The sequence below is a fragment of the Aspergillus ibericus genome (assembly GCF_003184845.1).
Source record: "Aspergillus ibericus CBS 121593 unplaced genomic scaffold BO80scaffold_55, whole genome shotgun sequence".
NCBI classification, from domain to species: domain Eukaryota; kingdom Fungi; phylum Ascomycota; class Eurotiomycetes; order Eurotiales; family Aspergillaceae; genus Aspergillus; species Aspergillus ibericus.
Window position 1 is genome coordinate 94,271 of NW_020292153.1, and position 12,280 is coordinate 106,550.

Sequence of the window (12,280 nt, forward strand, 5' to 3'; positions counted from 1 at the left end):
GGGGGGGTAGGGGACATACCACACCCTCCAACGCAACCGACACCCCGAAGAACTCCAACCCCGGGAGATGAGACACCCTGAGCTGATCATATATGGACATGAACAAATCCCCGTCTTCGAAACCGCCATACTCCGTTCTCTGGAGACGGTGCGTGATAAGATGTTTGAGGGTGGTGTTGTGGTGCGCGATACCTTCCCAGGTCGCAGGAGATTCCCAGGCGATCGATGGGAGCATTAGGTATAGGTCTGTGAGCCCGGAGAAAGAACCGAGGAAGGAGTGGATGGTGTCGGGGAGGTTATCTTGAGTTTCGTCGTTGAGTTGGTTGAGTTGTTCGGGGTTGAATGTGATTTCGAGATGTTTGAGGTGGAGGGGGATGTTGGAGTGAGTGATTTGGCGCAGGAAGGGGAATGTGCCCGGGCAGTTGGTTAGGTGGAGGGAGTGGAGGTTGGCGATGTTGAGGGTGGTGGGGAGTTCGAGGGATGTGGGGAGGGGGAGGAAGGAGGTTTGGGTGAGGGAGAGGTGGTGGAGGGATGGGAGGGGATTTCCGGGGTGAAGGTTGAGGACGTGTTGGGTGAAGAAGTTCTCGGGTAAGATTGTGGTTGGATCTGGGGGGGAGTGTTGTAGAAAGCCTTGCGTCCAGGATAGTCGGGTGCTGTCCCAGCCGATGAGGTCGAGGTGGAGGGTTTTTAGCTGGGGGCCGTGAGTGGTGATGAATTCTCGAATGGATTCGAAGTCTTGGTATCGTTTGAGGCCTTTCCAGGATAGAGAGTGGAGAATGGAGAGGGGAGTGAGATTTAGATGGCTGGATGCGGATGCGTTCATCTTGCAGTCGCTGTCGGTGATGAGGGAGATGGAGGTGATCTGGGGCTGGTGTTGGAAGATGGCGTTAATTCGGTGGACGAGTTCGTCGGGGAGACATGTTCCTAGGTCCCAGCTATGCGGGTTAGGGTAGTGCATCAGAAGAATCGATAATATTCCTACTTGAAGCTCCGAAGTTGGTTCTGGGGAATCATTGATACTGCGAGATGCAGGTTCTCCATCAACTCAGCAAATGGTTCGAATATATTAGGCTGTTAAGATCAGCAGGGGAACTATAGTCATGAGATGGATTCATTAACCTCGACTCCAGGGTGCTCATTCCCAAAGAATGAGGAATCATGGAAAGAACAGGTCTTATCAGCTCGCATCCCGTGATACGGCCCATACAGGCGGAGGTCTCTGGTATGAACCAAGTGCGCGGGATTCAACTGGGTAATGGCACCGTTGATGTTCTGGGGGGATGATCGGGCTGCCGATATGACAAGGGATTGATACAGATAAGGAGTCGTCAAGCTATAAATGTCCCTGGAGACTTCACCGAGACGTTTGAGGTCAGTTCGAGTCAGCTGAGGGCGTTAGTCTGGTTCCACGGCCACTGCTGCTGGGGGTGCCTACATAGTTGAGCACCATGGCCAGGAGTTCGGGAGGGAATTGGCTGAGCATGGTGATCAATTGGGTTCTCTGCGGGGAGGCAGATCAATCTGATTATTCTGTGGGAGGCAGATCAAGTACGAAGGAGGAGACTCCCGAAAGACATGTGGTGTGAACTAGTTCCCTTCCAGGGCTTGGTTTGATTCGTACGATCTTGGCCAGGACTGGGTCCGATGTCGCGATAAGAGATCGATGGGGGCGGAGGCTGCGTCGGACTTCCGTGGATGCCCGTGGGCAAGGCATTATTGAGGGGAAATTTAGCTAACTGGTAGCTTATTTTAATGATACAGATTTTGGGTTTCTTATTCTCTTTCAAGGGTGGAGAAAGCTATCTAGTAGAACCATGCCGATAAGGCTTACCGGTCTCTCAAGCAACTTTGAACCCGGTTGTTGGCAGCGCTAATTCCCAGCTAAGCGTTGCTTGTCGTAAACTTCGATTAGGTGGCCTTTTGACTCACGAGTAATCTACGTGAACGGTAGTCCCTCGGTCTCCAGGCGCCGGCTGTTTATGATCATATCTTGCAGGTGTTGGCCGGTGCTGTAAGCTGCATAATGGCTCATTTGCAAGGTTCTTGATTCCACCCGGCACGCATCCGTTTAGTCTTATTCTCATCAGAGCTGTCTGACAATCTCTTCAAATGTGGCATCGTGTTCAAGGAGCGAGGTTTTGATTCTAGTAGCCGAGATTTCAAATGACACCGATGAAAATCGATGATCAGGACTCGTTGAAGCTCCTCATTCCACAGAATATTGTCAGGTCGGAGATCGTCATGCACCACACCCAGAGCGAGGATTTTTCTCTTAGAGCGTGAGATCGCGCGACGGAGGGTCGCATCTATCTCCTTCTGGCCCAAGCTGTTGCCACCCCAACCCATTAAGAGCATATGGCGAATCTCACCCGCACCATGAAGGAAATAGATCTTGGCCAAGTCAATGGGACCCAGGAACACGGGCACCGCCGAACCTTGCACACTTTGCAAAATCCGATAAACCTTTGCTTCCTCTGACACGATGCTCCATAACCGTGATGTTGTGCCCTTCCCGACCACCGTGTAGCCGTACACGGCACATGTTACTTTGAATGGAGCGCCATAGGATCCGCATTTTCCCATCGGCGTACAGTGTTCATCTAGATTGTCATCCAGTTGCTGCTTGATCATTTGTAACAATTCGGAGGCCCGGATTGGGTGATGATGGTAGTGTTGTCCTGCACGGTGGTGTTCCACATTGGGACAGCTTTGGTCTAATACACTGCCTTGCTGTAGGCCCAGAAGACATTTTTGTGTGCAAAACTCGTAGTTGTGTGGACGAGACTGACCAGTTTGGTGTTGAGAGGAATTGCTCGGAGTGGTTGGTACAGATTCTTGTGTAGGCGGCGAAGATGCGATTTGACTGAAACCCCGCTTCCGTCGTGCAGTAGCAGCCGGTTCAGTGTCAGAGTCCGAAGGGTCTTGTCGGTGAGCAGTAGGGGTAAGTAAGCAGCGAGAGGAACGGGTGCGAGCGCGGCGACTCGGATTGACAGGAGGCTCGATAGGGGACGACGGCTGGTACTCAGACGTCGACTCTGAACTGGTGCGTTCCGGGCTGATGTAGTCTGATCCTGGAGGCGTCTGTCGTAATTCCTCAGTTGGGATCTGGGATCGTGTGTAGCTGAAGCTGCTTTCCCAGATTGGTAGCCGTGCCCGAGCAGCATTCCGCCAGGCTTGATCCCGACAGGCTGAACGGAAACTCATCAGGCAGAGGCAAAGCACCCTCTCAACCGCTGTCTTTGGACCTGCAACCCCACTTGCGACATCGAGATTCGGCTCGCAGAGATGGTAATACAGAGTCCCGCTGTCGTCGGATACCCGTAGGAGCACAATCCCAAGTCCTGTAGTTAAATATGAGAATTCCAGTCCTTCCTGTATCATTACATGGTATTCCTGCACGATCGCTGCGCCTGTAAGACAGGCTGCATTATACCGTAGCTTCTCGGGCCCATCCGTAGGGACGGTTTCCGGTTCCACAATGTCGCGATAGAAGTCCATCGGTCGGAGCCCAGCACGAAGATTCTCGTTGGACAGTTTATGAGGTGGTTTATATTCGACCGTGGTCAACAATGCCTTTGCATTTCCATCGACGCGGTGAATACAGAACTGGTCGGGGCGCGACGGTCGATCGTGATCCAAGGAGTCCGTCTGTGGCTCTTCTGGCGGGGTCTCCTGGAGGGCGTTGGCGTGGTTATCGAACCACACTCCATCTCCCAGCTGAAACTCCTCTCGGGCGCTCGGAATGTGACATAGCGCAGCGATGATGTCATGAACATGATCTTCAACGGCAAACCGCTCGTAGCTCTCGAGGTCTTTTTCGCTACTCAAAGGCCGGCGTGCAACCCGTTGTCCCAATTCCTCCAGCGCAATCAGCGGTGCGAACAACCGTGGCGCATCTCTGAGTGGTCGTAAATAGTGAGATACTGAGTTGTAAATCTCTTGCTGCCTCGTATCACAGTCCGTCCAGGGCTCCAGTCGAAGAGGGCAATACTTGCCAGTAGGAGGTGGAATTCTACCGGTTGTTGACCGGGAGGGATCTCCGGTTTCCAAGGGTCGTGAAAGAAGGTTATGACAGTGCTGGATAAACTCTTCGAAGGTTGTCCGACGGGTTCGTGCTTCTGCCTGCTCTCTCAGCAACTGCTCTCGCTTTATTTCTTCCTCTGCCTGCTCTCTCAGCAACTGCTCTCGCTTTATTTCGTCCTCTGCCTGCTCTCTCAGCAACTTCTCTCGCTTTCTTTCTTCCTCTGCCTGGAGAAACAAAGCTTTGTAGTCGACAGGATCCGACATCGTTGTGATTTCTTGGGGTCTGGTAAGAGCGTCATTTCGTGGAGGGACGTGTAGGCGTTCGGGACGAGGGGGAAGGAGGGATGACCACCTTCTCGGTCACGCAGCCACGCGGGACGGCATACCGGATGAACAAATCATCCGACTTTCATGGCGATAGGCATCTGGAATCGATGCAGTACATGGGGTCATCTGTTCTTGCGGTCAAGATGCTCCTCCGGTTGGAGAATAATTCGCCGCCATCTTATATATATGTCGCTGGCACTACGGAGTACTTAGTACTGTCTGAGCGGGGCCCGAGGAGCAGATAATTGGTGAAATTTGTCAGGGTTTATTTTTAGATACAGTGGAGATTCCAAGCGGCCAGTCCCGCCTTAGGATAAAGTAGACAGACCTCAAGGCTCTTCTTTCAGAATCGTGGTACTGGGCGTTGTGCACTTTAGGTGACAGAACCTGTGGAAAGAATGTCCATTACAAGCCGCTACAAGGCATTCCTTGATTCTTTATAGAACTCAACTTGATTCGCCGCCAAGCACAGGCCATTGGAATAGACCATAATACTAGATAAACTTTGGGACTAGAAAACCAGCCTTTCTGGCAATTTCCATAGGATTATTTCCCTTATGCGAGTCCCATCAGACCATTTCAGTATTGATCCAAAGGAACAGCTGTTTCGATATTGGACAAATTAATCATGAGAACTTAGTGTACCTACTCAGGCGGGAATATATATATCAACACTACCATCACAGATATATCAACGATGAGAGAATGCGTGCCACGGAACACTATTCAATTACCATATCGACTAACGTTGAAATAGAAAAAGCGCGGTCATAACAGTAATGCCGTATTGCGTGGATTGAGATATACCGGTGGCCCGGACGTATAATCTGTAACAAAGGGTGGGAAGCTGTTTATACCGTTGTCGTTATGAGCTCTGGCGACATCCTGGTTCACCTTGTTTTGGATAGGTGGGCTGGCCGTGTAAGCTTGGACCCTTTCCCCTAGTCGAACAATTGTCACGGGAAGCTGGTTGTGGTCGGGTAAATGTCCTAGACTAGGATCATACGAAGTATTGGGGATATCGAATACAAGGAAGACGCGAGTTGCCCACTTCTGTTTGGCTAACAGCTTTAGGCTAGGTCGGTGAGTGTATGTACACTCCAATAAATTGTTGGATTTAAGTATATTGAAAGCTGTTGGGAGTAGTTCCTCCGAAGAAGACCATGACTGCTCCCAATATGCATTCCTGTTTGATATGATAGGACAGTTACTCCGAAGCGTACTCAGGCTCAGGCAGCATGACACCGAGGCAGCCGCAGAACATCATTTCATACTTCTTCCTACCACCATCTGTATTACACTGTCAATGAAATAAGACGTTCCGTTTTCTTTACCACTTACTCCTTCTCCTGCCTTCCCATTCGTTGTAGTCAATCATTTCAACACGGCGGGCGTGATTGGATGATTGAATGAAATGATGAACTAGGGAGGGAGCGTGTGAAAGTGTTCAATGCATCACTGGTTCACGATGCATAGCTTATTAGCTACAATGTTCCTAGCTTGGCAACATCCAGTCACTCCTAGGCGACAGCATAGGTACAAATCCCGTAGCCATGACAGACAATGAACAGATGCAGAACGGTACAGAAATCTCTGCCGGAACCCAGAGGGGTACAAAAGGGCCATGGTATCGCTGAGCCGTGCGCTCCAAACGCCATGCGCGATGAAAGAAGAGAATTGAAGGAAATTTCACCCATCGTGGTATCGGGGTATTATGTTGCAAGCCCTCGCTTATCGAAGGAGCTATGAAATCATTGGGTCGATGTCCCCATTATTGGTCATTACGATGTCGTTAGGGCCATTGCGGGCGGGGCCGAGGCTATTACTGTTATGGGAGGTGTTGGGGTTGGCATCGCCGAATCCGAGGTCCAGCTTCTCGGGAATGTCCTTCTTGGCTTCCCGAGCTTTCTGCTCGGCCCACGAGCGCAATTTAACCAGGTTGCGTAGTCGGGCCTCTTTACGAGCACCCTGATTCAGCAGGATGGCTTCATTGACGCGGTTGGCGATGTCTTTACGAAGGTCGGGGTGCAGGAGAGGGGCAAGAGAGGGTGAGAGGTTATCCGCCGGGAAGATCAAGAGCGCAAGGGTGCGCTCAAGATCTTCGAGGAACTGGGGGTTGGTGGGCGCCCGGGGTGCAAGTTGCGAGGTCGCGAACTCAAGGGCAGGACTGATGTCTCCATCAGGGGTAGTGGTGCAGGAGCGAATCAACTCCACCAGTTGCAGTCGCAGCAGGGCGAAATGCAGAGGGGGATTTTCATCCAGGATCTAAAGCCGGTTGAAGTCAGCATGAGGTTATGCAAAGAGATGTGTGATGACAACGGCTGTTTGAGGCTTGCGCTCATACTGAGGACTGAAGATGTTTGTTTTTCAACAACTCCCCGAAGGGTGTGCTCTGAGTGGTGCATGAAACTTGGTATAATCATAGCAAGCATGGTGGGGCGGGGCTAAGCGAGAAAATGGAGGTCTTACCTGAGGGTTGAGCTCATTGATTTTTTCAATGGCAGTTTGAATATTCCCAGCATGAATTGCAGTACGAATCTCAACTCTTTCCTGAATCGACTCGATATCTGCTCTGGGTTGGATATTCGCTTCGACCGAGAATTTCTTCGCAGCCGCAGGATAGCCATTGGTGATGAGGTAGTCCATAACCAGATAGTTTATATCACTTCAAGACGACAGTTAGCAGCTGATGGCAAAATTGCGATCTTGACCAGGTAGGTAAACCCGAAGGGTTCAGAAACACAAGTTAATATGTTCTCCTCAAGTAGTTTCAGAGAGATTCCCAACTTGATTTTCAAGGTACATCATGCAATCGAAATGCGACAGGGCGGAAGAGTGGGGGCGATGACTCACGTTTTGGATGGCTTGACCTCCTCGACCTTCCGTTCGAACTGATGCCATGTTGGCGTTGTCGAGGAAGAGGGAGACATCTGTTTCCCGTTAAAACCAAGCAACCACGCGGCACACACGGCATGTCAGGACGCATACATAATTGGCAGAGGACATGGTGACGAGCAGGGTGGTTGCGAATGGTGTAGTGGGATGTCAAGTGGCCTGGTGGCGAGCAAGAGGCCGACTGGGAAGATGGAAAGCTTCGCAGACGAGAGCCATGAGGATGCTCGGGAGGAGAGGAATGAAGAAGGAAGAGGAAAAGAAAACGCGGGTAGAAAAGGAGGAAAAAGCGGCGGCAGCTTTAGGTCACGTTCTCCCGCTAAGCCTAAAGCCGCAAGCGAAGGTCACGGCCCCGCCTAAGCCCGATCAGGGCAAGCGGCGATCACCGGTCTTTTGGGTGTATCTGCAACCGGGCTCTCTTATCGGCCCCCAGCGTGTGCCCGGCCCTGGACAAGTTGAGTTTTGTGTCTCTCTGTTATGCACTGATGACCAGGCCGGCCGGTCACTAGATCTTATCGTCTCAGCAGCTCAATTCCTCGCTGAGGGTCGGGAAGATGCAGTCGATTTCCCCCGTATATTCGTCCGCCACCGACAAGCGGTACTCTCCCCCATGGGCGGATTTGAGTATCATCGGTATCGCAGGCAGCTCCGGGTCTGGCAAGACCTCGGTGGCCATGGAGATTGTCAAGTCTCTGAATCTTCCCTGGGTTGTGATTCTCGTAATGGTATCTTCGCTCGGTTTCATAATCTCTAGCCTTCCATAAACTCCATGTCTCTAACGGCGGTGTGGTGCAGGACTCGTTCTACAAGAGTTTGTCCCCGGAGGATCATGCCAGAGCCCACCGGAATGAATATGATTTTGACTGTCCGGATTCCTTGGACTTTGATGTGCTGGTGCAAACCTTGAGGGATCTTAAGCAGGGGTATTTCTCCCCAACCGTAAATGCTGAAGAGGCACGTGCCATGTATGAAGAGCTGACAGAATTTCTTCCACGCCATCAGAAAGAAAGCAGATATCCCCATCTACTCGTTTGCAGAACACCAGCGCCAGTCACAGACTAGCACGCTGTATTCTCCGCGTGTGTTGATCTTGGAGGGCATTTTGGCCTTGCATGACCCGAGGATCATGGAGCTGTTGGATGTTAAGGTAGGTTTCCTTCCATTACATGTATAGCGTAACTAACTTTGGCAGATCTTTGTTGAAGCGGACATGGATGTCTGTCTGGGACGCAGAAGTGAGACCCCTGAACTTTCAGCAAACCGTTACTGCTCTAACGAAGAGGAAGCTAGTCCTGCGCGATGTTCGCGAGAGAGGCAGAGACGTTGAAGGTATTGTCAAGCAGTGGTTCACCTACGTGAAGCCATCATACAAGCAATATGTTGAGCCCCAGCGAGCTGTATCAGGTAAGTAACCATCCCAGTCGCCGGATTTGGTTAACATCAACTCCAGACATCATCATCCCTCGTGGAATCGAGAACAGAACCGCTATTGGTAAGAATGCTACTTCTCTCTCCAGCCTATTAGCTAACGCCACTAGACATGGTGGTGCAACATATCCAGCGCAAGCTCGACGACAAATCAGAAAAGCACAATGCAGAGCTAAACCGACTCGGACTCATCGCATCAGAGGAGAAACTATCCTCCAACGTCATGATGATGCCCCAGACAACGCAGTTCATCGGCATGAACACCATCCTCCAGGACCCCAATACGGAACAAGTCGACTTTGTGTTCTACTTTGACCGACTTGCCGCGTTGCTGATCGAGAAGTGAGTTGCCATGCCATGACTTGCGCACAATCAAGCAAATAACGAGACCATGCTTACAAACCAACAGGGCCTTGGACGCCACCAACTACGTGCCACAAGAAGTGGACACTCCCCAATCGACCAGCTACAACGGCCTCAACCAAGCGGGCGTCGTCTCTGCCGTGGCAATCCTGCGCGGAGGTTCCTGCCTTGAAACCGCACTCAAGCGAACCATCCCCGACTGCATCACGGGCCGTGTTCTCATCCAGACGAACGAAAAGAACGAAGAGCCCGAGCTTCACTACCTGAAGCTACCGCCCAACATCGAGAACCACGAAAACGTCATGCTCCTCGACCCCCAGATGTCCAGTGGCGGCGCTGCGCTCATGGCAGTCCGTGTCCTGATCGACCACGGCGTTCAAGAAGAGAAGATCATCTTTGTGACTTGTGCGGCAGGCAAGATCGGATTGAAGCGACTGACTACCGTGTACCCTGGAATTAAGGTGATCGTTGGACGTATCGAGGAGGAGCGTGAGCCTCGTTGGATCGAGAAGAGATACTTTGGCTGTTAAATATGGACGATCTAGAGGTGGTTGATCGATGTACTACATGACCGCAATGATTGCATATGCTTCATTTGGCGATAGATATATATACTCCTACTGACCCAATCAAATAACTTAAACATATACAAGTAATGTAGTAAAGTAACCTAGAAAGATCGCTACTAGATAGACGGCGGAGTTCACCTCGGAGACCGCACGGACCACATCCCAACCCGCCGAAGAATCTTTGGTTCCGCCCGCCGAAAATTATCCAGACCACCACTTTGCAACATCCACGCCCACAGCACATTACCTTCATCCTATCTTCTCAAATCCTTCTCCCCATTCCAATCACCCTATACCCACTTATACCAAGAAGGATAAAAAAAACCACACAATGCCCGACCAAAAGAAAAAGAGCAAAAAGAGCAGCAGCGGCAGCGGCTCCAAAACCGACGCCGGCTCAGTGATCAGTACGCATCCCCCATATTCTACCCTACCCTCCCTACCCATCCTGTCCCATAACTAACCACACCTCTTACGGTATGCAGCGGACCCCCGCTTCGCCAACATCCAAACGGACCCGCGCTACCGCCTCCCCAGCAAACGTCAAACGCATGTGAAACTCGACAAGCGGTTCGCGCACATGCTGCGCGACAAGGACTTCTCGCGGAATGCGGCGGTGGATCGCTACGGGCGGAAGTTGGCGCGGGATGATACGAAGAAGCAGCTGGAGCGGTTTTATCAGTTGGATGAGGAAGCCAAAGATGATGAGGAAGATGAGGAAGGGGATGAGGATGAGCTCGAGGACGCGAGTGTTGCGGATGATGAGGAAGTGTTGAGGGAGTTGAAGAAAGCGGAGGGGTATGATCCTGCGCGCGATGGGGGGTTTGATGAGTCGTCGTCTTCGGAGGAGGAGAGTTCCGATGAGGATGAAGATGCAGAGGAGGAGTTCGAAGGGTTTGGCGAAGAGGAGTTGGAGTATCCGGATAAGCAACGGGCGGAGGTACCGACGGGAGAGGTGACGGATCGGATTGCGGTGGTGAATTTGGATTGGGATAATATCCGGGCGGAGGATCTGATGGCGGTGTTTTCGAGTTTTGCGCCGGCTGGGGGACGGGTGTTGAAGGTGGCGGTGTATCCGAGTGAGTTTGGCAAGGAGAGGATGGAACGGGAGGAGACGGAGGGACCGCCGAGGGAGATTTTTGCGTCGAAGAAGGATGACGAGTTTGATGAGGAAGACGAGTTGGATTCTGATGAAGAGGAGGAGAATATCAAGAAATCCATCTTGAAGGAGGACAAGGGCGAGGAGTTCAACTCGACACAGTTGCGCAAGTACCAGTTGGAGCGACTACGTTACTTCTACGCGATCTTGACGTTCTCGTCCCGGGACGTGGCCAAGCACGTCTACGATCTCGTCGACGGTGCCGAGTACCTGTCCAGCGCGAACTTCTTCGACCTCCGCTTCGTGCCCGAGGACACCGACTTCTCGGATGACGTGCCTCGCGACGAATGCAAGCGCATTCCCGACGGCTACCAGCCTAACGAATTCGTCACCGACGCGCTGCAACACAGCAAGGTCAAGCTGACCTGGGACATGGAGGACAAGTCGCGCAAGGAAGCCCAGGCGCGGGCCTTCCGGGGAAGCCGAAAGGAGATCGACGAGAACGACCTGAAGGCGTACCTCGCCAGCGACAGCTCCGACGACGAAGAGGAAGAAGGCGGCGTAGAGATCGTCGACACCACGCAAGGCGACGGCGAAAGCTCCAAGATCTCTAAAAAAGAAGACGAGCGCCAGCGTCTCCGAGCCCTCCTCGGCCTCGGCGCAGAGCCCAAGCCATCCTCCAAATCTGACGGCCCTGTCGGCGAAATGGAAGTCACCTTCACGTCCGGTCTCGCCGGCGGACCCAACCGCGACAGCATCTTCGAAAACGAGCCGGAGAAAGACGAAACCACAATCGAGAAGTACATCCGGAAGGAACGCGAGCGCAAGAAGCGCAGAAAGGAGAAACTGAAGGCCTCCAAGCGCGGCGAAGACGGCGATGTCTCCCAAGACGACGCCCCCGCCACCACCGACCTCGCCAACTCAAAGCCCCAGCAGGAAGAAGAAGAAGAAGACCTAGGCTTCAACGACCCCTTCTTCGACGACCCGAGCGGCAAAACCGCTGCCGCCGCCCGCCGCAAGGAAGAAAAGCGCAAGAAGCGGGAAGAGCGCGCGGCCGAAGAAGCCGCCGCGGCGTCCAAGCGAGCGGAGCTGGAGCTGCTCATGATGGACGACAACAACAAGCCGGGCATCAAGCACTTCGATATGAACGAGATCGAAAAGGCGGAGAAGCAAGCGCGGAAGAAGAACAAGAAGGGCAAGAATAAGGGTAAGCAGGTCGAGGCCCCGGTGGATGACTTTGAGATGGAAGTTGCGGATCCTCGTTTCGCTCGGCTGTATGAGAGTCATGAGTTCGCGATTGATCCCACGAACCCTCGGTTTAAGTCGACGTCCGGTATGAAGGCGTTGTTGGAAGAGGGTCGGAAGCGGCGGAGGGATCGGGATGATGGGGCGGATGAGGAGGTGGAGTCTCGGGATCAGAAGAAGAAGCAGAAGAAGAATGTCGCCAAGGAGGGTGGCTCGGATGATTTGAAGAAGTTGGTGGAGAAGGTGAAGCGGAAGACGCAGCGGAGCTGAGTGTTGTATCATATGTAAATATTTTTATACCACGGCAAAATGTGTTTTTTAGTTTATTGATGAA

General features: G+C 52.3%; 5 protein-coding genes across 5 annotated transcripts; 1 reads left to right on the top strand and 4 right to left on the bottom strand.

Moving 5' to 3' along the window:
* Positions 1–28: 28 nt before the first annotated feature.
* BO80DRAFT_325980 (F-box protein) lies at positions 29–1,483 on the bottom strand (the record flags this gene model as incomplete). The annotated part of the gene is made up of 3 exons (XM_025715162.1): positions 29–988; positions 1,126–1,386; positions 1,436–1,483. Coding segments are annotated over 3 exons (1,269 nt in total), but the record flags the coding sequence as incomplete, so codon positions are not given.
* Positions 1,484–1,721: 238 nt separating this feature from the next.
* BO80DRAFT_428986 (uncharacterized protein) lies at positions 1,722–4,532 on the bottom strand. Its single transcript, XM_025720368.1, has one exon. It carries the CDS (start codon positions 4,285–4,287, stop codon positions 2,029–2,031), a length of 2,259 nt encoding a protein of 752 aa, XP_025570892.1. The 5' UTR covers positions 4,288–4,532; the 3' UTR covers positions 1,722–2,028.
* A 586-nt stretch (positions 4,533–5,118) lies between these two features.
* On the bottom strand, positions 5,119–5,550 carry BO80DRAFT_366021 (uncharacterized protein; the record flags this gene model as incomplete). Its single annotated transcript, XM_025716225.1, has 1 exon — positions 5,119–5,550. A coding segment is annotated over one exon (432 nt), but the record flags the coding sequence as incomplete, so codon positions are not given.
* Positions 5,551–5,595: 45 nt separating this feature from the next.
* On the bottom strand, positions 5,596–7,457 carry BO80DRAFT_428987 (uncharacterized protein). The gene is made up of 4 exons (XM_025720369.1): positions 7,339–7,457; positions 7,204–7,280; positions 6,820–7,015; positions 5,596–6,615 (listed from the first exon to the last, which is right to left on the bottom strand). The coding sequence occupies exons 1-4, from the start codon at positions 7,354–7,356 to the stop codon at positions 6,094–6,096; spliced, it is 813 nt and encodes a 270-aa protein (XP_025570894.1). The 5' UTR covers positions 7,357–7,457; the 3' UTR covers positions 5,596–6,093.
* Positions 7,458–7,796: 339 nt separating this feature from the next.
* BO80DRAFT_458875 (PRK-domain-containing protein) lies at positions 7,797–12,216 on the top strand (the record flags this gene model as incomplete). The annotated part of the gene is made up of 7 exons (XM_025722310.1): positions 7,797–7,967; positions 8,038–8,165; positions 8,245–8,339; positions 8,533–8,646; positions 8,781–9,012; positions 9,080–9,438; positions 10,088–12,216. The coding sequence occupies 7 exons, from the start codon at positions 7,797–7,799 to the stop codon at positions 12,214–12,216; spliced, it is 3,228 nt and encodes a 1,075-aa protein (XP_025570895.1).
* Positions 12,217–12,280: the final 64 nt, after the last annotated feature.